General features: G+C 32.4%; 1 protein-coding gene across 5 annotated transcripts in view; it reads right to left on the reverse strand.

Moving 5' to 3' along the window:
* Positions 1–2,196: 2,196 nt before the first annotated feature.
* Positions 2,197–26,279, reverse strand: part of LOC126735912 (CREB-regulated transcription coactivator 1-like) — a 65,247-nt gene continuing 41,164 nt past the window's right edge. For 3 of the 5 annotated variants that reach the window (XM_050440033.1, XM_050440034.1, XM_050440031.1), the window contains 4 exons: positions 21,713–21,904; positions 15,105–15,354; positions 10,434–10,587; positions 2,197–10,379 (listed from right to left, as the gene is read on the reverse strand). In XM_050440033.1, coding sequence (XP_050295990.1) covers positions 10,439–10,587; positions 15,105–15,354; positions 21,713–21,904 — 591 coding nt within the window. In that variant the 3' untranslated portion in view covers positions 2,197–10,379; positions 10,434–10,438. The remainder of the gene's footprint in view (positions 10,380–10,433; positions 10,588–15,104; positions 15,355–21,712; positions 21,905–26,279) is intronic. The other 2 variants (XM_050440036.1, XM_050440032.1) reach the window with 1 other exon arrangement.

A 26,279-nucleotide genomic window follows, 5' to 3' on the forward strand; every position in this document is an offset into this window, starting at 1 on the left:
AAATAAAGTAACGTATTCCTTAACGATATCAGTTAATGCAGCAGTTTTCTTTTTTTTCATCGCTGGAACTTGAGATTTCAGCTTTTTCAGCGATAAACATCATCTCGTTATATAGGGGCATCTTCGGTAACTTCCTGTTCACTATCGGTGTCAGACATTTTAAATATTTTATTTACTTTAAAATAGCTGCACAAATAAGTTAGATGGATCTTCTTTACATTAATTTGACGTGCGAACTGTTTTTGATTATGAAACAAATAAGATCAACCCCATCAGTTACAGACCACATACGCGTTGACTGCACGTTGCAAGTCATGTCTTGTCGAAATCGCTAATCTCTGTACCTTTTGACTTTATTTTCCCGAAGCATTTGCTTGCAAGGAAGAGAGGAGATTATGAATACGAATTAGAGCAAAACCTTTTACTTCTACCTTTTACTTCAGAGTAAATGCTTCAGTTTTATAAATACAGGCTACTGAAACACTATTGACTACAAAAATTAAAGCAAGAATCATATAAGCAGTATATACATATAGGCTATAGAACCAATACCGGTATAGACTTAAACTAAAAATTGAAAAATTTTGTCAATTTTTTTACCTCAAACCTGAATATTATGAAAGATCATAATAAGTTGGAAGCATAAAAGATGTGGTCTGTGTCTTTGTATGGCTTGATGGCTTTTTGACTAATTTTTTTAACTATTAATTTAATGGCAAATTTATAAACACTCCGTAAAAAGTCGAAATTTGTGACGACTCATTCATTTCAAATTTATTTCGTTCTATTGCTTTGTATCTCTTGAATTCCTCCTGTTTATGCGAATCAAATTTTAGCTACAAACGAAAACAGCATTTTAAATTATAAAGTGGTTATACACAGAAAAAAAGGGGGTTGAAATCTATACACGTAAGTAGATCACCTTAAGGGTTGATGAAGATTTCATCAAACAAGTAGTTAATAAGTAGTTATGTGCTTATTCAGGGTGACTTTCGATAATATCAGCCGCCTTATCGTGTTTATGCCAGTGTGCAGAAAAAATGGTAAATGCAAAAAAAAATTGTGGTACGGTTTTTCCCTTCCTCGGGCTCTCAGTTCTTTTTTGACGTGAATCCCCATTTTAAACCCCTTGATCTTTGGGTCATAATGAATTGTTGTAATGAGCAAAAATACGTAATAAAAATGTAATTTTATGACAATTCTAGTCCTAGTATATTAAAATCACTGAAAAAAAAATCATTTCAGACGGTTTTGTAGGTTGGGTAGCCGTAAAGCAAAATGTCTTAAGCAATCTCGAATTAATTAAAAATTGGGGTCTAAAAATCATTTTAGGTAAGAAAAACCATATGGTAGTTTTTAACAAAAAAAGAAATAAAGCACAAATCCAAAAAACATTTGGCGCCAAGATTTTTAATACTCTGCTTAATAACTTGAAGGATTTTGTTTACGAAATATAAATTGAAGCTGTGGTTATTTCAAATAAGCAGACAAGATTTTTCTGTTTTCTTTCTAGAGATCATATTCACGAGGATTAAAGTAGGTAAAGCTTTAGGATATAGAAACGTTCATTTAAGAATTATTTTGTAAAAAAAATCTTCATATTATTATGGTTATTCATTTTTCACTGTTGTGAAAAATTGAGTTTTATACTCTTAAATAGAAAATTATAATTGGATTCGTCTACTAAAGCACTAACGGGCGGCATTTTTTGTTGCCTCAGTGTGTTAACTGTTTGTTTCATTGTAATCGAATTGTAATACTTATTTTGAACATTGTGAAATAAACTTTATTTATTTGATTTAATTGAATATAATTTTTGCTTTAGGCATGAGTGCGAGTAAACTGCTTTTAATAATTATTATAAACATTCGCGCTAATGTTGAATTGAGAAGAGAATATGTAAAATAAGTGAGAAAAATATACAATTGGAAAGCTACCTTTAAGATTTGTGCACAGCTCTGAAATAGTTATTAAATTATAAATAACGCTATTTCTCATACACCAGGACCCTTCTAACAAAATTATATTGAAATTTATTGTTTTTTACATAAAATCGTTTTAATTTTTAAACTTAAATATACTTACCCTGCTTAAGTACTTGTACCAACCTCTACTATCATTCTATCACATCTTTTAATACTGTTGGCACATAATAAATACCTTAAAAACCGAGTAAGAAAAATTCAAAAACCCATCCGAGCTTGGAAGAACAAAATATATTTAAATCGTTTCAAATATTGACTTTTTGACAAATAATATTAATAAAAAAAAAACTTAAAATAAAAAATTCGTATTGCACTTGTATTTAACTAAACCTTATACAGAATATACAATGTATACAAACAAATATAAAAATACACAATTTTTACAAAATCAATTATTTTAGATGCTTTTTTTTTAAATAGTTCAGTCATGAGGCTACTTCCTGAAGAATATCTTTTTTATTTTTTAAATATTTTGATCCCACAACAACAAACTTTCTTTACTATTACATATTAGGTAATATAGTGTCAACATCGATATAATGTGGTTTTTTTACTTCTTTCAGAAGAACACATAAAAGTTTCGTATGTAGTGTATAATATGGTTTTTTATACAATATTTTTAACAACAGAAATCGTTATTTCCTTTAACGGAAAATAACCTTGGGCCTACTGTTGAGAAAAATCATGTAATAGTATGTTTTTGATAGATTTAAAATCCAAATTTGGGGTTTTTTTTCAGACAACTTCAAAAATCAATATTTTTAAAAGTAGTCGATAGATTTTCGTGAAATATGTGGCAAAAGTTGTTCTGAATCCAAACCTAAGGTAATTTTTTTGTCCTATTACTTCGCATTTACAGAAACAGAAATAAACATAAAACTTACAGAAGAAGAGGGTGTAGGTGATTTTCGACTTTAAAGCCAAATACCTCAAAAACTAATCGTAAAATTTGCACTAAACAGTCAAAAAATTATTATAAAGTTAAAAAATAAAGTTCTCAATAGCAGCATAAAATTTGCTGGATAGACCCCATTTTAGCCAATTTTTGAAAAAGTAAAACACTGTTTACATTTAAATGTTAACATTGAGTGTCTCACAAAACTTTCCCCAATAGTAGACTCAAGTTCTGTAAATCTGTTACTCACAGAAAAAGTAAAAGTACCCATAGTCAAACAATAAAAAACAGTTTCAAAGGCCAACAAAAATTTAACAATTTCTTATAAATTTACGTCTCCTAAATTATTACATCTATACAATATATAAAAAATGTAACCAATCTATTAACATTTTGGTAAAGTAATTTTCATTTTATCATTATAATATGTTATTTCCTAACTTCCCGTTATGTTTTTTAAATATTGGCAACTATAGTGGAACTTTTTGTGCAATAATGGTCGAGACAGTCCAGTGTCCATCTTATTTAGGTGACCCACAAATTAATTAAATTCTAATCATCGTATTTTAAATGCTGAAATTAATCCTCAAAACCACCTCTTGATTTGGGAATAAAAGTTAGGGTTAAGCTTATCATCTTAGACCCGTTTGAATTATTATATTGTACTTGAAACTAGGTCTAAGGTTTTCTAATACAACATCTCCATTGAGCTTGTAAGTCCTTAATTATGAAAATTGTTGCCAATATGTAAAAAAACTGTCTTACCCTTAACAGTCGATTAAAGACTATCCTTCAGTCTTCGATAATTAATTGTTTTTTCCCTAGCATGACGTCAAGATTCCCGTTAAAATCTACGATGAAATTGTGAGAGACGACAAATAGTTTATACTATATTTACAGAGAAATTTAGGGGTAGCTAGAAACTTTATCGAGAAATTTTTAAGGGTAAACAAAAATCAACCCTTAAAATTTGACAGTAAAGTTTATGGCAACCCTAAGAAAAATTATGTTGCTTAGACGACTTATCAGTGAAATGATTTTCAGCGGTATTTATCGTCACTCGTGGCAAAATACGACCCTGATCTGTCATTTGTGTGTCTAATTTTTTTTTTAAGTACAGTGCTTGTCTGTCCATGATCTGATGATGATTTTTTAGTGACGAATTTCATAGAACATGTGCAGTCAGCAAACTGGGTAGTGAAAAGGGAAAAAAGAAGATTTTTCCAGTAAAACCATCTGCTGAACCCACTGTTTAAAATAAAATAACCATTAAAACATTCGATATAACCCATACCTAATCCAATTAAACCCAACAAGACTGTTTTTAAAAAAAAATCCACCATTACCTATGGGCTTTATAACCCAGGATCGTCCTTACCCTAAACTTAAACCATGCATATGATTGGTTCTAAAAAACGATTTTCCTGTACGCCATGTGGCTTTAAACAATGATTTTACTATGAAAGTTTCCAGAAAAAAATATATATTTAAGCAGATCTATAGAGAAAAATACTTATATAAAACTTAAATGTATAAAGGGTATTTCAATGAATAAACGCGTTATCTTCTAATGCAGAGAACGTGCCAAATACAAGGAGTTATGGCAGTTATGCGTCGTGAGAATCGCTTACATCTAATTTACCGTGATTTATTTAAAAAAGTAGTTAAATTGTAGTATCCTCAGTAGGACTAAAATTATTTTCTATATTACCCTAGTTATAAAAATTGACCAATGTTAGAAAATCAAATAATGGACGGTAAATACTATGCTTATATTGGTCCTAAATAATTCAGAAATTAGGATACCTTCTAAATTTTCTGTTGGCAGTAAGTTATTCATAATTCGATATGTTCAGAATTTGCGGCTGGGATATTTGACTTTCTACGACTATCTAACCTATAAGGAATCAGGGTTTTTCTTTTGGTTCAGATCTAAAAAAAATTACCACGAGTAGTAAGTGACCAGAAGGCATTTTTTTCCACCCCAAACAGGTTTCCACTAGTTTATTTAATGTGAAACATGCTAAGATTTCCAGGTGTGAATCCCTAGAAGATTGTAAGAAGAAAAGTATTAATTTCTTAGACCGCTTAACTTTAGAGTTACAGGGTGTTACTATTTTTTCATCATAACTTTGATAACTTCCAAAATATTTCTATGAAATTAAACATATACTCTATTGATGTTTTTAACCACTGTGGTTTTTTAGGCTAAAGATAATATTAAAACCTCTCTATGTCAACTACTGGCAACAGTAAAAAATCCATCAACCTTAGATGAACAAATTTACTTATTTGCAATGGAACATAGTCTGGAGATTTTGGAATGTGGTTTTAGGAAACATACATCATTATTTCTACTACAGATCATAAACTAAACTCAACAATGATTTTAGACTATTCAAATGCCTTTGGTACCGTTACCAAGACTTGTTTTTTATTTGCCACTTAAAAACAAGTATTGTCCACACATTTACTTCTCTTACAGATTTGATATTTAATCAGTAATTATGTTAAAAAGGCAGTAGTAATAATAAATAATTAGAGAAAATCCGACTTTTATCCAGCGTTACTCAGGGTTCTGTTCTTTTACCGTTGTTTTATTATTCAGATATCGATGGCTAAATTCTAACAGGTTGTAAACCACACTTTTTCAGGTTTTAGTGTTTTACGCAATACAACATTTTCCACCTAATTCTAAAAGCTCGTAAACCACTAACCAATAGGAATTGAGGAATTCAAATTTTAAATATTGTCGTATCATCATTGGTTGAATAGGTAAAAGCAACTTGTCGTATCCTGCAATATCCTCGTGGGAGATGTTTCTGTGATTTTTTTGGTTGAAAAACTCTTAAAATGTAAGTTTTTTGCCTTAAAACTGTGCAATTTATGTCTAAAAATAATTAGTTATCTTGAAAATAATTAAATATAAATGATTTAATAATAAAATCTTATGAAATAAAGGTAATGTTTGCAGCGTTGCTTATACGACATATTAGAATTATTTGTCTAAAACGTAAAATTTGATTATCCGACTATTTTGAACTAGGGTAATTTTCTTTTTTTCTTTTTATGTTGGGTTTATACAGCCAAAATAACTTAATTTAAGAAGTAACATAATTTAATTTAGGACTATTGATTGATAATTTGCGTAATTATCAATCAAAATTATAAGATAAACTATAGTCAACTTCTTATTAGATGGGTAGTCGAGGTAGAAAGATGTTAGAAGCAGTATTCCTGCAAAACCTATAAAACAACGTAGAATACGAATGCGAAGTAGTTGTAGACGAAGGACTGGTGAGTCTGGATCTCGGTCTTGATTGCATGGAAGATGCAATGGCGACGATTGGCAGCCAGAATGATTCAGGTACGTCTTTAATTTGTAACATTTTCTACCTGCATAAAATTTTAATACCATTTAACTTGATGTTATTACTTACTTTATGAACGTATAAAAAGTGAGCGTCTACATTTTAAATTAAATTACCTATATTTTTCAGATGTTTTCCAAAGTGAACTATTATTTCCTGAACTAAATGAGACAATGGCGGAAAATACCATTTATGGTAGTTGCCATAACAACAATAGCGAAGTCGCAATGATTGGTTCTTAAAATGATTATACAGGTATAATTTTTAAATATTTTGCAATGCAAATACAGTAATTATGTACGCAAAATAACACAAAATATTATTTTTAGTTCCTGCTCCTGAAGAAAACTCTGAATTAAATCACAACGAGCATCCTGAAGAGCATTCAAAAATTAATGATTCGTTGAATAAAGATGACCCAGACTACGAAGTAGACTCAGATCGCCAATCTGACAGTGTGCGATCTTTAGCTGAGCCAGTGGTTCAGCCAAGCCAGTAATTGCAGTAACAAGAAAGGGACAAAAAAAAAGAGTTAGACGAAAAGTAGCAGCACCTGAGGAATGGGAAAAGAATAAAAGCAAAAAACAAAGAATGTTGGGAAAAGAATACTTGGGGTACTCCCGTAACAATGGGACTGTACATCAAAACATTTTAAGAACATCGCGAAAAATAAAAAATGGCTGTGAAAATGAGGCTTTCTGTAAAAAGTCCTCAAAAAGAAACTGCGAAAAGTTAACTTCTGCAAAACGTAAAGAAATATTTAAGTTATTCTGGGAAATGACTTGGGAACAGAAAAAGGTGTACGTAATTAATTTGGTTTTATATCAGCCAAAAAAAGAGATGTTATGTTCAGGGGCCCTCTAGAAGGCAAGGACCTTCAGGTATGTAAAAAAATGTTTTTGGAAACTCTAGGCTTAAACGAAAAAATGGAACAGAACTGGGTACCTACAAGTGAAAATCATGGCTTAGTAGAAAGAGAAGATATTGGGAATCAAAGAAAAAGTGTTAAACGAAGTCGCTCTGATTTTTTTGAGAAACCTGGTGAACAAGTAAATCATCTAAAATCATTCTTTGACCTTCTACCAAAATTAAAATCACACTATTACCACAAGGATTCCAAAAAGCTGTATTTTGAACATCCCTTTATGACAAAAATGAAAGTCTATGAAATTTATAAACAGAAATGTAAAAATGACGAAAAAAACCAGTTTCCATTACGACTTTTAACACAGTTTTTGAGAGTAAAAATTTAGCACTACACAAACCCAAAAAAGATCAGTGTGACACTTGTCTACAATACAAATCTAAGCAACTAACTGAAGAGGAATACCAAAATCATTTGAAAAAGAAAACCCTTGCTCAGGAGGAAAAAACTAATGATAAAAAAGAAGCTGTCAATGGGATGCATTATGTCTTTACCATAAATGTACAGTCCGTTATGTTATGCCCTGTTATTCAGGCCAGCAAAGTGTATTACAAGACCAGATTATAAGTACACATATTTACAATTTACAACTTAGCGACGCATCAGTGCACCAATTATGTATGGAATGAGTCTGAAGGTGACTTACAAGCATCTGTATTCACTTCCTGCATTATACACCATCTTGAAGAACATTGTTTGGCCGAAAAAAAGAACATAATAATATTTTCGGTTGGCTGTGGTTATCAAAACCCCAACACTGTATTATCAAATGCTTTGAGCTTCTTTTCAACCAAACATGAAATTTCTATAGAGCAAAAGTACCTTGAAAAGGGACATACACAAATGGAGTGCGACTCCACCCATGCAGTTGTGGAAAGGATTTTAAAAGGTCATGATATTACCCTGCCATCGCAGTATGGACAAATTATAAAAGAAGCTCGAAAAAACCTTTTCCCACTTAACGAAAAGTATCTCTCGCATGATTTTTTTTTTTTAATATGACAATAAGAATCTCATTCGATTTGACTCTATACGGCCGGGAAAAATCAAAAGCGACCTAACTTTGTCAGATTTAAGGTGTCTTAAATATTTACCGGACGGAAGTATTCACTATAAAATAAACTACGAAGACGAATACAAAATTTTGCCTCAACGTGCTAAATTTCCTCCACTACCCAAAGATCATACATTTAAACCCTTGTTTCCTGAACGTCTCCCAATCAAACATACCAAATGGAAGCATTTACAAGAACTAAAAACTGTGCTAAATTTAGATGTCCATAGTTTTTACGACAACTTGCCATACACTGCTCATTAATAAAGCTTAAAAGATACCTGCAATAATAATTATTTATAGTTTGATTTATATCCTAATCCACACAATCATGAAAACCACAAAAGTGAAAAAGTCGTAAACCACTCCAAATAAAACACAAAAAGACGTAACCCACAAATCGAAAGTTCTAATCTATCGTATCCCACCCTGTAAAATACCAAGTTGCTCAAAAAATAATAAAATGATCTGAATATATCCGAACAGATTAAGGATAATTTCTATTCATACAATTTCGATATTTTTTACGAAATTTCTGAGGAATGTCATTTTTTGCGTCTCCTGTAAAATTAGCTAACCTGGGGATACGACTTGTTAGAGTTTAACCATCGATATATCAAAATTAATTTAACGTCATTTCTTACGTTATCCAGAGATGTTAATTTTTTTATATATTTTATGAACCTGGAAAAAAATCATTATTTTCGTGGCAGTGAAATAAATTTTTCATATCTTTCTAAACATTTAAAGTAATTTTTTATTTTATTCCAGGAAATAGAGGTAATTTTTTATGTAACAATACCAATCTGTTTTTAGAATATCTTCAAGCCAACTAAAGTGTTATATTAATTATAATTATTATACAAAGTTATATTAAGAGCTTATTGAACAATAAAATATTATTTAATGGCTTTAATAAAAATAATTCTGTCTAAGAAACCTTATTTTATAACAAAGTTTTATAGATAACTATGCGACAGTTTAATAAAATATTTATATAATGCAATAAATAATCTGGTATAAACCATTTATAAAACAATCTTATATAACTATATTGTGTTATGCACAATTTGTTAATTAGCTGCTTTATAATTGTTTTAAAGCATATCTATAAATCATTTTATTGAGTGAAATGAATTTCCCTTAAAACAAATTTACTTTGAAGTAATTTTTTAATTTATATCAGGCAATTGAGGACAATTTAAATTTTATGCAGAAATTGAGAGTAATTTTTTCATAACGTTTCGGAATTTGACCACACCTTTTATAACTTCCATTAACTGAAAATAATGTTTCGTTTATACAATAAAAAAAATAACATGGAATAAATTAAAATATGACTGCAAGAGCGTGCTTTCAATCAAATTAAGATTTCCTGTGAAAAATAATATGCTACAGATACTTGGAATAAAATAGAAAAAACTTTAAATGCCTAAAATACATAAAAAATTAATTTAGGGAGTCGAATGAGACCAACAACCTGGAAGAACGAAAAAAAAGACTTCCAAAGCCTGAACGAAATTTAGAACTACCTTTTGCAGATTCTACTGTCGATATTATTCGACTGGTCAGGCATCAAAGTTATGATGAAAGAAAACTGTTTTTCCACTCAAAATATTTACACCCCTCAGAAGTTATTAAGTTTAAGACATTTAAACTCCTCTTCCTTATATCTCCCTTATATATCTTATGCTAAAACACCCCGTACAAACTTACTGATAAGCCTCTTTCAATCAACATAATTCTTCCTACCACAATGAAGCATAACCCCATTCCCGGACTTATGCGCTAAAACACATTCTAGAGCCAACACGCACAGCACAGCGATATAATGTACTTTTATACAGGCTGTTTAATAATGAAGTACCGACAATTTTATACCGTAGTATCGGCACTCAATTACTAACCACCCTGCACATCGATTCGTGTTACTTCACCCTAAAAACCAGTTGGCAACGAATGACACTAAATCTAACAATCACACTTAGTAAGTCCAGATTAATTTAATGATATCAGAAAAAAGATCGTTCAAACGTTTTGTTTTTTTTTTTAAGAAAATGCGTTATGTGTGGGAGGGGTGGTGGAGCGCACTGGACAACACGTCTTGGTTACGGGTTGACGTTCGACTTAGACCGACGAAGGTGAGTCCCTAGGGATCAACTGAGGATTAATCCAGAAATTCGGTCGGCAAACGGCGACTCACCTGTGTTATGACCTGTAGTCCTCGACGATCTCGGACATGCCGCCAAGCATTTGTAGTTCGGCGAAGTCTAGGGAGCCCAAACCTTCTCTTAGTTGGTCGTCTGTCAAAAATTCAGGTGTGTCTAGCCGTGTAATATCTTGGCCTGCTGAAAAATCTGAAAGTAAAAAAATCAATTTAAATCAGCTGTCAAGCCATAACAAACCTATGGCCGAGAAGCAAATAAGTTACCCACCCAATCGGGTACAAAAGGTTCGAGTTTCTTGGATAAAAGTACTTCATATATACAGATTATGACATTGGATTTTTTTTCACAATATAAAAGTGGCCAAGAGAAAAAGTTAGCAATTATTTTAAGTTCGAAGTTTGGCTACTAGGGGGGCGTAATTGGAGGGTCAATCAAAAATTACAATTTTAATTTTTTCCGGAAAATGTCAGCTTAACGTATCTTTTTTTAACATAATTAGAAACCTTGGAATATTTTCTATCATTTTGATTTAGATGACATCGGATTTTGTTCAATTTGGGCTTGTTTAAAAGTGAAATTTAAGTACTTTTGAATATTGTATCCAGTAGTACGCGAAAGTTTTTAGTAAAAATGGTAGGAGGCGTCATTTAAATTAAAAACTATTAATTTAATTGGTCCACAAAATTTAAATTCCACAGTATAATTTTGATCACAAAATCTGAAAAAAACTGAAAACCGCAGTCGGTTTTTTATCTTTTCAATTTATTACCAAAAGAATAATTTTTGACGCATAATAAGGGTATGTCACTTGGCAATAATAATTATTGGGTTTCGTTTACTTGGCACTTCATAGTTTATCTAGATATCAAAGAAGTTGTTGTAATAAAGAAATAATTTCATTTAAACTTTTTCGGTTATAATCAAAGAACAAGAACAAACAGTTTAACAAAAAAAAACTTTGCAAATGTTACCAGTGTCCACCATTTTATAAAGTACAGTGCTCAATTTTTTCCCCACAAACAGTAACGGCTGTTTCAATTTCCGCTTGAGGAATAAAATTTAGAGCATTTTGAATACGCTCTATAATATCTTCTTTTGTTGTGGGTAGTGTTTTGTACACGATGTCTTTATTTCTTCCCCATAAGTAATAGTCTAACACTTTTAGATCGGGAAATCTAGGAGGCCATAGGAACAAACTACCGATGCCGATCCAGCGATCTTGGTAACTGTTACTTAGAAAATCGGGTTTTTTCTAGTAAATTTAATGTACTTTTCGATTCTGCTAGCAAAATTACACCGTGTCATATAATTTTAGTAACGTAGTAGTTTTTTATTAAAATGACGCCTCATACTAATTTTACTAAATTAATTAGTAAATTATGAGTAATTAATTAATACTAACAAACTTTAAGCTGATCGACAAATGCTTGACAATAATTTCTTAAAATTGAAGGTATAAAGTAGCAAGTTAAAAAGAGACGGTCAATAGTTTTTAACATCTCATTAAAATTAAATATCAACTATTATACTAATAGCAATTAATTAATACTGATTAAACCAATTGACTAAGGATGTTTTCTCTTAACTTGTGTATGAATAAAACTAAATTTTCGATGCGAAAAACGTGGACTATATTTTTATATTGAGTCGGGATGTCACTTCAATGGCGGTGGCAGTGAAACAGATCGATACATCGGTTTTGAGGCTTCTATATCTCGAGTCATATAAGCGAGGTTGCCAAGATTACAAATAGTTCTTTAGAAACCAGACAAATACTAACGTACTTTTAGTTAAAACAAATGCCCGATGATAATTTCTTAAATAATGCATACTCGCTTGGGCAACTTTACTGTGAGACGCGGCAATCAACTTGTAAGAACAAATCTAAAAGACTGCGGTTCTCATATTCTCCCTCAAGTAACTAGTGTTCGACCCTCGTTGATCGTAGAGAAGGAAAATCAAATAACATACTTTACTATCAGAAAATCAAATAATACATCTGAAGAAGTGGATGGTATTTGTTCTTGAGCTGTGCTGTAGAGGTCATGCAGATCTGAAGAAGACACATGTCGTCGAAAGAAGTGCCCTTTAGGTGTAGCCGAAGAAGTGATGATGCAACGCTGAAGAAGTAGTAAGAAGAAGAAGAAGAAGTTATGACTAATTGCCAAAAAAGTAATTATCTAAAGAACTCATCAGCGTGTCTCATCACTTCTTCGGCTACACCTAAAGGGCACTTCTGTCGACGACATGTGTCTTCTTCAGATCTGCATGACCTCTACAGCACAGCTCAAGAACAAATACCATCCACTTCTTCAGATGTGGGTGGCATGTGTCACAGAAACGTGGTAAGATAACTACTATCATACTTTCACTACCTTCCCCTACTTTATGAAGGTCGGTTCGCCAATGAATCTTTGACCAAATAAATCGAAAATATTTTTTATTTAATTATGTTTAAAAAAAGGTACCTTAAACTGACATTTTCCGGAGAAAATTAACTTCAGCCACTTTCATAATGTCAAAGAAAATTTTAATGTCAGATTGACGTGTAGACTTCTTAATACAATAATAAGTATGTCAGTGTTAGCATCTTGAACTGCCACATTAGTATTTCCTTAAATTTTTGACAAATGCTTTCTTATTTTATTGTCAGATTCTTCCTGGAAACACTTAAAGGTATCAATAGTTTCTCTCTCTTTCTATCATTTTGCCAAAAATCACAGAAAAATTAAATCAAGGTTTGTTAAAAATTGTCGTTTTGCGTTGCTTTCAAAAAATCTGACAGATACTGTTGTTCAGATCCTTAAATTAAAAACTGCGTACTTCCTTCATATAAATTTGCTCGTTCATCGCGCTTAATATCTTTTATCCTTTAGGCTCTTGAGAGCCACCTCGTTCTTATTACAAAAAGTCGATGAAATTTTTAGGTTGTTCAAGGCAGTTGACGTAAGTCTTTTCATTTTTCGAGAAGTTTTTCAATTCCTGAGACTTATTTTGTATTGACTCCAACGAGTAAAAGAAATTGTTGTCTTCTTCCAGGCAATTGATGTTAGTTTTTCCTTTCTTTAGGTTCTTGAGATCCATTTTGTATTTATTTCAAGAATTCGACGAAATTTTGAGCTTCTTCCAGGCAGTTTTTCCTTCATTTAGGTTCTTGAGAGCCATTTCGTTCTTATGCCAGGCAATTGAGGTCACTTTTTCCTTCCTTTAGGCTCTAGAGTCATTGTGTTCTTATTCTAAGGAGTAGATGAAATTTTAGTCTTTTGCCAGGCAGTTGACGCGGACCGAGCTCAATATCTTCCATAGAGCGTCTGCAATTTGTTGTTGACTGTCTGCAGAAGTTTTTAAAGACATGTACTAATAAGGAAACTAAAACTAGATTTTTGTCTTTTTGACAAGTTGTCATTTTTGATGTTGACCGCTAGGACCCGGCAGACGGCCGGTTTTAGGATATATATTATATGAAGTACATTCATCCAGGAAACTCGAACCTCTGGTACCAGTATGAAAAATTGAAGTTTTTCACTTTTTTTCTATAACACCATTTCATTTATAAACTACTGTCTGGATTTTCTGAAAATTGTGTTTTTGCTACATAGTTTTCCAATAACAATGAAAAAAACCATTATAAAAAATTATGTTCCGCTTAACCACACTATTTTTACTAAACTTAGTTATGTTGGTTGCCTATCATGTGATTATCGCCTTTGAGGTAGGCAAACGACAGACGCCGACGTTATTGATAAACCTTAATTAAGATTTTAATAGATTTTTTAGGTTTTATTTATTGTTAGTGCTCTTTAGAGTGAAAAAGTTTTAGCAAAACTACAATTTTTACTGCAAGAAGTAAAGTAAAAACTTTAAGGCAACCATGGCAATCCTACGATTAACTCCGAGAAATCTGAAACTGGGAGTTCCCCTGTAAATGAATAACGACTTTTCTATAAAATTAGGAGCAGTTGAATAGAGCTTCAAGATCCCTAATTGTTGTCACATTTCACAGGGGTGTATTGCACAGTGCATATCAAATGCTGTAGCATTCAATGCATGATTCAATTCACTCTTTCAGTCTGTAAAGGTCTGACTGACACAAGCAGTAATTGAGGAGACGTCTAGAAAACATTTTAGGTCATCTACAAAACATAAGAATCTGGAATATTGTGGTCATAAAAAGATTAAAAAGAAGGGATCCCAAATATAATCCTTAAGAAACACTAGAGCATAAAACCATAGATCTTTACAATTTGAGTTCTATCTAGTAGGTAGCTGCGAATCCAACTCAATAATTTACCACCCACACCCGCTGTTCCAAGCTTCCAAGAGTTTTCCTTGATTATGCCTTGAAAAAGTGGGTGTAGATAGTGTGAACCGCGGACTAAGTTCCAGTAAGTCAGCAGATTGATTTCTGTTAAAAGTATGAAAGTAATAAATATAAGGGTAGAAGCCAATAATGATGGCAGATATTCTGTTAGAGTTTTCTTAAATATTACTCCATACTTCGTTACTTTTAGTGATCGCATAGTAACGCTTGCTTTGTAACGAGTCCTAACCTATTTTACATCACTGTTGTCAACCTTCTATTGGCAATCTTGCAATAAAATCCAACGAATCTGACGCTGCTATTTCCTCGTAAATGAATCTTTTCTTTAGAAATAAATACGTGCAAGTTATTCCTTCAATCAAAAATCTGAATAGACTCAACTGACCTGTCAAAATAATTTCAGGCAAACTCGTGGGAGTATTCGGCGAGGTATTGTGCAACCCCGGTGACGTAGAGGGATAGACGAGGGGATGCTGCTGGGACGGCGACGTACTATAATAACCCGGATCCGACTTTCCGTCGGGTGGGAGACCTTGGATGGGCTGCGAATGCGTCATCTGTTGCTGCTGTTGCTGTGGACTGCCGGCCCCTGATTGGTCCGTGGCGTAACTCATCTGGCTTATCGGAGGATCAGACTAAGACAACGAAATATACCATTAGATGTAATACAAACCGTGTGGAAACATTTACAGTTGAAGTGATAAATGGCAAGAGTGCTACACTACTGGAATATTTACAGTGTCCATTTGAGGTAGCATTTAGTTCTGTTCTACAATGCTTCTTCAAATATGGTTATAATTAAAATGTTATGTATGAGTAAGCGACATGCACTTTAGCCAAATCAAGTCAGTTGGGCTGTTAAATGAAACCATTGGATAAAAAACTAAACATAAATGCAAAAATTAACGAAAGCATTATGCCGTCAATACGGTAGTAAGTAAGCTCTAGTAGGATAATAATGTCGTATAAAATAAAATTTTGTTTGGAGGTCTATTCGACATACTTATCCCGCTATAGTCTTTGCAACAAATTTAAAACTAAGTGAAGCCATCCAAAGCGACAGAAGTTTATTAATTTAAAGATTGATTCAATACAGTATCGGGACATTTTATAAATAATATAAAAAGATGAACAAAGAGTTGTTATAAAGGTTAGTACCTCTAGTTGCGCGGTCCACGTACAGCCCGACTCCATTAGGCTGGCAACTAGCTGAGCCCAGTCCTACCAACACAACATGCACACACGTTATAGCACAAGTTTCAACATTTTAATATTATTTGTTAATTTTTAACCATACAGACTGTCCAAAGAATTCACAATTATCAAATTACAGGTATCCATTCCAAAACAAGTGCGACAGTGAATATTATTATCGCACTGATTACTGAATGAAGCCATCCCTTTATCGGAACGCTTATATTTCATAATAGTCGTATAAAAAATAATTTTTGATAAAGAGGAAATGATAGTAAAAGTTTTTCCTTGAACAATTTGCATTCATAATCAAATAGATCATATCGCTTCTCTCTTAAAATATCATTTTGTCATTATTATTAAAAACGTTTCAAATAACAGCACAATGCCTATAAGGGGCGTATTTCATGACATGAAACCAGTTTTCTAGAGTACAAACACTGTTATTTCGATGCAATAATAGTTCTAAAAAGGTGAAATGATTCGAGCCACATATTAATCATGATTTTGGAACTCTTATACATAAAGCGTGAAAATTTATATAGAAAAGTTCCTGATGACATAAAACATTTAGTACTTGGCCGTTAAATTTGATGCTATCGCAAGTGTCGTTCCACTGATGCTACGAAAAAAATAAAACAGATGACAAATGCTTCGGATGAATAATTTGATTTTCATGAAAATGGAATACATTAATCGGTTGTGTGCGCTAGAATAGGGTTACAGCAAACGAGACTTACCACTCCCTGTTAGCGAAAATAGTTAAGTAAAGCATTAGCGTTAATCTACAATGTGTTGGTGATAAAACGTCATGGAAGTTTCTAATAATTGGTGCCGATTTGAAATTGATTTCATTTGAAAAAATGTTGTCCATATTCTCAAAGCAAGCAAAACTTTTTAAATGGGAAAATACATATCGGCTAATTAGACATCATCAGACCTAAACAATATTGAACAGTTTTTAGAACTGTTTGTTGAAACCGAGACGAATATTTTCCCACTTTTTAAGAAACATATAGTTTTATTTTTTAAAGGAAATCTAGAAGTGGATCCACCTCTGGACTTCCTATTAAGCTTGAATTTTAAATTAAATTTCTAAATTTTTTTATAAAATAATAGGCAGTTTTGCAAGACTTTACACTTTTTATGTTCATTTTCTATCGATTTCAATTATTAAAGCGAGTATTTCAAGCAGTCTCATACTTGTGTACAAGTGGCTTGAATTGGGTCGCGTTTGAAATTTTTTTTGTTAAATTATTTGGGTATTTAGGCCAAACCTAAAATTGCCTATTATTTATATACTTCTTAATTTTTCTTCGCCATTTTGTTGCCAGTTGTGAGCATTTCCCAGGCAATTTGAGGAATATACTCTCTTGTTAATCACTCTAAGGTTTTAAACATATACCCACAAATTACTCTAGTTCAGATGCAAAAATCTGCTAAAACCCTCTGTGACCTCGAGAAAACGGTCTCAAAAAAACCGCACGGATGGTATTCTGGCCTGGGAAAAGTGACTGGAGACAAACCGCACGGATGTCTACTATCGTTTTTGAATAAGCATAACTGACTTTAACATATTTCGTGTGATGTACAAACGCAAAATCATACTTAACCCATTCAGGACGGTTGACGTACGGGTACGTTTTTCAAAGCGGACATTGATGGCCTGATGCCGTACATGTACTACCTTGTATGCAATAGCTTGGGACGACTGCCGTACACATTTTAGGGTTTTTAATTTTTTTCTGGACTGGTGCCGTACATGTACTGCTGCATTATACATCACACTTGGCCTAATGCCGTAGATGTACGTCAGTTATATCCTATTTGAAAGACTGCTGCCGTACCGGTACGGCAGTTAGAAAACTAATTAGTAGCAGGACGACTGACGTACAGGTACGGCATTTTTTTATTTTTAGGGGCAAGTAAAAGGCTTTTGTAATTCACATTTTTTTAATTCTGGAACTCGTAAATATCAAAAAACAAAAGTTAATTTCTTATATAGAAAATACAAAGAACAAACTAAAAACACAAACGAACGAAAATACAAATAACAAATATAGTTTTCAAAAACTTTTTAAGAGTGTGATACTGTTCAAAACAAGGGTGCACACAAAGTGCAATATTGCATTCTTTACACATGAGGCGGGTATCTGAGCGTTTTTTCTTTCGAAGCTGTGTGGTGGCACAAACATGGCATCTTCTCGATCCTTGAGCTGCAGTTGGTGGAACGGGGCTTGGAAAATGCCTTTCAATTAGTCGAGCTCGATTATCAACACTACCAGGTGCGCCTCGTTTTTTTCGTAGAAATGGGATATTTTTCGAATATTTGAGCCACAACTTGCAATCGAAAGTCTGAAAACGATGGTTTATTTCCTGTTTGGACTTAAAATAAAATATAGGCATTATACAAGCACAAGTCCATTAAATGGAAAAACAGTTTCCTTTACCACTTCAATGATTTTCTAGCACAATCAACAAAACTAATTTGCATGTCTATTTTGTCAACTGCTCCCATCTTTAAATTATATTCTAACATGCACTGAGGTTTCAAAACACGATCACCAGTTTTACGATTGAGTTTTCCGGTTTCCTTGAGGCATGGCTTTGATACTGAAGTTAACATGTGCACAAATTTCTTATCATGCCACTTCAGGGCTAACATGTTTTCAGTGGATGCACTCTCAACTTCTCCTTTTTTTATGGGCTTACGAAACTCTGGCATCCCCTTTCTGGTGGCTTTCATAGTTCCAGTTCCTCTGGTTTCTTGCGTCACTAAGTACTCATATAATTCTGGACTGGTGTACCAGTTATCTACATACGAAATATGTTTTTTATTATAGTATTCTTTCATTAGGGTATCAACAATCTGTCCAGATTTTTCCAAACTTTCCGTTTTCTGATCCATTATAGTTGTTGAACCAGTGTATATAATAAACCCCGAAATGTAACCACTTCCACGTCCATCCACCATAAAGCGCATGTGTCGTTATAGTACGGCACCCGTCCCTACCCGTTGGTTTCCTGATGCCGTCCTAGACAGAGGCGCGCGATAAATCGGCCCGTCCCGAATGGGTTAAACCCAATCAATCTAGTCAAGGAATAAAATAGCAAATAGTATAGGAATAAATCAAAACATAGGTATAAGCGCCCTATGCGAACTTAAATATATTTATATTAATAATAATTCTCGTACTTAACATGAACTCGCGTTAAAATATGGGATGCTCTGGTATCTAACTGTAGTGGGAACGCCACCGAAAGTCGAGTCATATCGGGTCGCAATTGGGTTAAAGTAATTTGTGACTTACTAAAATATCGAACAAACTCATTTTACAGTTATGTATTGATTTCGAATGCACCTGTAACAATTTTTGGTACAGTATTTCTTGTAGAAAAGCATATTATTTGACACGAAAGTATATTTCAACAAATATAAACACAGGAAACGTTCACAATTGGCAATAAGATGACAATAACCTGGACTTTTGTAGAACCTAAATATACACGCCCGGCAAATTTCTTCCTTGGGTGTCGAAATGCCCGAGAGTCCGTAAATATGGAGAATAAGCCAGTGACGTAAATATAGTAAAACCTACTTTAAACGAATAAATGGTTCATAAGGCGTTGTCATATTTAGTTTAGTCGCCGTACATGTGTGCATCCCTTTACTCTGTCTTTATATATAAACATATCAATGATTTTTTTGCAAATAAATCTTAAGGTAATGACAAAGTTGCTTCATTACTTGTTCTTGCTTCCACTACAGTCTTCGGCACACTATTTTATGTTTTAATACTACTACATAAGGGAGATCTTTGTAATGTAAGTCATTGAGTATTTATTTCTACTAAGTCATTGTTGTCTCTTAAATTGTGATTATGGCGCTTCTTCACTCGTGATATATTTAAATTAGTTTTTAGGTTTTTATTGTTGATATAAAAAATAAACTTCACTTGTTTAAAGTTTTTCTAGAGTCCATATTTTGGTTGCGTTGTACACTTTTTCAGTTGGTTTATAATAATCTAATTGAAGTATGATCTTAACAGTTTCATTTTCAGTTCTTTGAAGTTTATTTAATTGGTATCCTGGAAGATTTCCTCAGCATGGAATTAAGTATCTAATATAGGGAAGGAAAAAAATATTGTAAAGTAAAAGTCTTGACTTATTATTTAAACTTTCCATACAGCTTTTGGAACTATTTTTCTAATTACTAAGTTTGTGAGATAAGTGATTATATTCTGGAACTTTAGTCAGTTTCACATTGTTAATGTACAAGTTTATATCACAATTTGGTTCATATTCTTTATAAAATCATATATACAGTTTAACTTGTATTTATACTTTTACAACACAGCCATCTATAAAACAGTTCAAAATCATTATTTAAACCATTATTAACACCCAAATATTTAACATTTCGAATATAAAGTAAATATTCTAAAGGCCCAAGCACTGAACCCTGGGCAAACTCAACACTTTTTATTTGCACTTTTTAGTTTATTTATTTGTGTGTAATGTTTTCGATTTTTTGCGTACAGTGTTAATAATTTGTGAGCAATTCCTCTAAATCCCATTATATATAGTCCATTGAGCAAAATGTCTATATCAACAGTGTCAAAAGCTTTTTGTAAATCTATGAATATGGTTAACACATATTTATTTTTATCAATTTCACCTGATATGTATTCAAGTAAGTCTGCTGTTGCTCGTAAGGTACTGATGTTTTATTTAAACCCATATTGGTAAGGGTCAAAATTAAAATCTTTTTTTTTTTAAATAAGTCATTTCTTTCTTTATTACTTTTTCTGTTATATCTTGTTGGGCTGAATTTGAGGACTTTATTTATGTTATTCACAATACTAACATATTTATTATAAATAACATCAAGGCGATGTTCCTTTCCTGGAGAACTCAGACTTTTCAAATCATGTACAAAGTTTCATATTTCTTCTCTGTTTGCTGGTTTAACATATAGAATCTTTTTAATTTCTTCTTCTTTAAAAAACTATTATCTACGACAGGGTTTATATTTGAACAAGGATTTTTACCAATTTATGAGAAATGTGTAATAAACACCTCCGCTATTTCATGTTACTCTTTAATTACTTTTTTGATTAGATTTTTTTTTCATTTTATACATATTCATTTAAAATTCTCCATATTTTTTATGTGTGTTTACCAGCTTCAATTATCTTCGTTTCTTAAATTGTGTCCTCATTCTTAAGTTTTTTCAAATTTTTGTCTGCTCTTGATTTTTAACTAATTTCCATCATAGATTGTCGCTTTGTTTTACTTTCCTCACGAATTGGGCATTTATTGAGTAAATATTATTATAAATTTTTTTGGTACATTATTTTTTGCAAAAACTCTTGATGTAATTAATCCTTCTATTTCGCTAAACAATGCAATGTTATTTTGTTGTAATTTTGCTGATGCATTTGATGATGATATTCAAAAAGTCGGTATCCCCTCACTTCGGAAGGCGTTCCCAACTTAACACTCCTTGCTACACCAACCGACAGCCAGATCAGATCCGCGAGGTTTGACACAAGTATGCTAACTCATTTTACGGACTCAACGTGCAATACAAATTCATGAACTAATCATAATGTTAAGCAACAGAGAAGAAACGCTTTAGTTATCTTTTAACTTGTGACTTATACAAGTTATTACATGGAACTCCGCACCCAAGACCTTCGTTGACCGGGAGTGTATATAAACAAGAATCTACTATATTTCTGGACAAGTTAAAAAGCTGACTTGAACGAGAGTAGATAATATCTGACGTATACTTACGACAGTCAGTTGTTCAAAATGCTGCTGAAACTGAATACTTTGGTTATGGATATGGTAATCGTTTGCTATGGGGCTGGGCTCCCCAGGGCTGCACGGGGCGGAGTGTCGGCCGCCGAGCGTCGGGGACGGCTGGGGGCTCGGCCTCTGCGAGCTCCGATAGTTATCCATTTGAGGTAATTGCTGAAAGCATACCTTTTCGGTAAGGAAACTAAGGTTAAAAATGATAACTATTGGACTTTTATAATAAAAAAAAATAGAAGGAAAGGAAATTAATTAATAATTAGGTTTTATTGGAAAAAGCTTTTTGTGTGCACCAATTAAATATTACCTTATATATCAATTTAAAAACTTCCCACTTAATAACTTTCTTGCAGTAAAAAAATCGGCAACACAAGTCAATTTTATATGTAAGGGGGATACTTACACCCACAAATTTAATATTTTTAACATTCTTGTTTCCATCCTTAGGTGTCACCCTTAGAATCTCCAAGGGGAATGGGAGCCAGTAACATATTATACCGTTTTAAACGGCGTTCAATTTTCTTTTCAGTGTAGTACTTTGTTGCTTTTTGTCTAGAGGTTTCCGAATAATCGCGTTTTTTGTTTATGTAAGTTTGTTTCAAACGCGATTATTCATACAAATGGATTGGTAGAAGCCTCCCTTTGCGATATAGGAATGTGATACCTATATGAACCTTCATTTTTAATAGTAATTTTTTAATAGACCTTAGTCCTTTTTTATATATCTTCCCCTGATTTATTTATTTCTTTCTAGATCTTCTGGAAAATGTGCTTTTCTGGAATGGTTAAAACAATGTGAGCGAAACAGCATCATTTTATCCCCTCTCCCTCTGTGATATAGGAAAGAAACAGTGATATCTGTATGATAAATAATTTAATTTTTCTTCGCCGGCAGTAAGCAAATTTGGCAGTATTACCTGTTGTATCAAGAGGCTAATTTAGCCCTAATTAGATTAAAATTATAAGGTCCAGTCGCGTCCCGGGGGACATTTTAGCAAATATTATTGGCAAAAAAATGAATGCCACTGCCTTTTTTTCCAACTTTAATATTTGTTATTTGATTAAGCATTTAAAAATACAACTTTTTCGCCTCTAGTATTTTTTTCGTATCTCACTTCGTTTTCGACAAAAAAAAATAAATACCGTTTTATTGCATGCCACTGTACAAAATTGGTTTATTAATTTTTGGTAAAAAAATCACAGGTGCCTTGGAAAACAAAAAATCATTTCTGCATGGAGGTTTGACGTTGAGAAATGTCAGTTCTTCTGGAAAAATAATTAATATTAATCAAAAATTTATATTTTTAAAAAAATTTATCACCCTGTACCTTGAAAACTGTGCATTTCCGGACCCATGTTTATAGAAACTTTTTCTCATACACCCATTGAAATATCTCCGTCTATTTTTCGAACACCCTGTATATCTTATATTTGAGCGGATATTCAGAGAAACTGGGGGCAAAATTTCATTCCTTCAACATGGTTTTTTCCCAAAAAGGTCAACTTTTACTAACTTAACAACGTTTTGCCAATTTGTACATGAAGCTATTAATAATAAGTCACAAGTCGATGTAATATACACAGATATGGAAAAAGCCTTTGACAGAGTAAGACAATGTGTAATAGAATCTAGAATCTCTCTAAAAAATCTAGATGTTCCACCATATCTCATACTACTAATTCAATCATATTTAAGGTTGAGGTTTCAATATGTGGAGGTTAGCGACCTGGTGTGAGGCAAATTCTTTTAATTTCAATTTATGAAAATGTACCTGTATGTCTTTCACTCTGAATAAGAACTTATTTCAATATGACTATACTTATAACAACACCAAAATAAAGAGGGTTGAGGAACAAAGGGATTTGAGTGGACTTTTGATAAAAATCTATCCTTTGACAGTCACATTCTAGCTAAAATTAAGAGTGCTCAAAGCATTGCAAGTTTTGTCTTAAGAAACACAATTAACTTTGACATTGAATTGTCTCTGCATCTTTTTGACAGTTTGGTGGTGCCAATATTGGAATATGCATCAGTCATCTGGTCTACGACATTTGGAAACCAAAGAAAATTCTTGAAGTGTCTTTATTTCAGAAAATATGGTGTTTACCTACAACGTGGATGCAATCATAACTATTTGTTAGGTGTTTTTCATAGATTATCACTTGAAAAGAGAAGGGAAAAAGTACTTCTTTGCAGTATGTTTAAGTTGATCAAGGGGGATATATAACTAGAAGCGGTTCTAGAGCTCCAAAAATGTTTTATCCAAAATTACCTAGAACAAATCCTTACAAGACTTCTCCTATATATAAAATGAGTTTTATCTTTGACCTATGTTAAATAATAATGTAAGTACTGCTACCTATTTATTAGTTTATAAGTTTATATTTTTTACTGTATTATTGTATATAGCTCATTTGTGTATGTGTACATATTATTCAGATAGATATCTGTAATTGGAATTAGCTGTTAATATCTTTATGAATAAATAAATAAATAAAATAAATAAATCATCTTTCAAAAAGATTGTCTAAAGAACTCGTATCTATAGATTGCGGGCTATAGTCAGCATTTTACCTGTGCAAAAAGACCAAAATGATTTATTATTCGTGGGAAAATTCACTGTGGAGATCCAAGCAAAATAGGAATCTATCGACAGACATTTTTAAATGTAAATTACTAAAATCAGTCACATGAAAACATCATTTACATGTCTGTGCTTATACAGAACTCCTGACTCGGGCTATGATTTGTTCATGTAAAACTAAACTAAGAAAGTTTCATTATTGCAGCAAATTTTAATGTGAATTTTGAGCTAAATTATACAGATTCACAAGATAAAAATATTTTTTATACATGGTTTACATCCACCTATAAAAGAGATAACGAGGCCTTTATTCAAATCTCACCTTTATAATTTCTTAAGCAATTCTAATCAAGATATGTTTACAGGTAGTGTCTACAAGGCAAGAAGAAAACTTTGGAGGAGTTCCGTTGGATCATTGGACCATCATATTACGGATGCATGAAAAATCACCATAAGACCGATACACAACATAAAGATTTTGACAATTCAGTTGTTTGGAGACATTTATACATATTTGTAAACAATAGAGTATGAGGGTGGGATTACAGGAATAAAAAATGTTGTAAAAGGACATATTCTTAATTCTTACAGACAAATAAAACGTGATGGTGAAAAATTATCAATACCAAGGATATGCGGTTTTATTGCTAGGGAGAGACGGCGTTAATGCTAGAATAGTTATAAGGATATAAAAATGATCAGTAAAATGACTAATATTGCACTTCAAAGCACTGATTTCACTTTTTTTTTACTTACACAGAAAAACATTTTAAAGCATATGGCTTTACAAAGTGCTTAAAAAAATAAAGAAATCCCATTATAAAACAATAGTATACGACTGAATAAGCATTTGGAAAAATACGTCTATAATGCATTATTATAACGTTCTTCTACAAAAAATAGCTGTTGAAAAGAAAGGCGAAGATCTTCCAAATAGCAACCAGTCATGGTCCATAGACTGGTTGTCGATTAGTAGTCAGGAGTATAAATTAATACATTTTTGTTCTATAGTTTTTACTATTCTTGACGCTGCACGACCAGTGGAATGTTCTCAAAAATCACCAGATTTAACACCCTTAGACTTTTTTTTTTAAAACATCTTAAATCCATTGTTTATAAAACACAAACTTCTAATACTGCTGATCTTAAAAGGCGAATTTTAGCAGAATGGTCATGGTCGATATATCAGTTGTCGATTAGTGGTGAGGAGTATAAATTAATAAATTTTTCTTCTATAGTTTTTACTATTCTTGACGCTCCACGCCACGACTGTTGAATTGAATGGCCTCCAAGATCACCGGATTTAACACTTTTAGACTTTTTTCTTTAAAAACATCTTAAATCTATTGTTAATAAAATACAACCTTTTGATACTGCAGATCTTAAAAAACAAATTGTAACAGAATGCCGGTCAATTCCCGATGAAGTTTTTCGGAATGTTAGGGAGCAGTTCAAAAACAGACCTTAATATTGTTTACAGGAAAATGAAATTTTTAACAACTTATAACATAGTGCACTGTAAGTAGATCCCATGTATACTATTGTAAAAATGTCTCCTTTGCAAATAGAAAGTTATTTTTGTCAAAGTAAAATAATTAATAAAGAGAAATTCAATTTTTTAAAGTAGTTGTTCTTCCTGTTATTCATCTATTTTAACGCTGTAACCTACTCTTCGAATCATTTGTAGTACAAGGAGACCCAATGCAATAGTTTTTGTGTAAACACACGATTATTCCGAATCCTCTAGACAAAAAGTGACAAAGTAGGATACCACTGCAACGAGAATTAAACGCTCTTTAAAATGATGAACCACCATGCAAATTTAGGATTTTAAGGGTGACATCTACCCCTCCTAGGAGGTTCAAACAGGAAGGCTAAAGGTACTCATTAAAACTATCCCCTTGACAAGTAAAATTGACGTGTCTTTCCGATTTTTCATATTTTCAACTGCAAGAAAGATA

Source organism: Anthonomus grandis, chromosome 5 (genome assembly GCF_022605725.1).
Source record: "Anthonomus grandis grandis chromosome 5, icAntGran1.3, whole genome shotgun sequence".
NCBI lineage: Eukaryota > Metazoa > Arthropoda > Insecta > Coleoptera > Curculionidae > Anthonomus > Anthonomus grandis.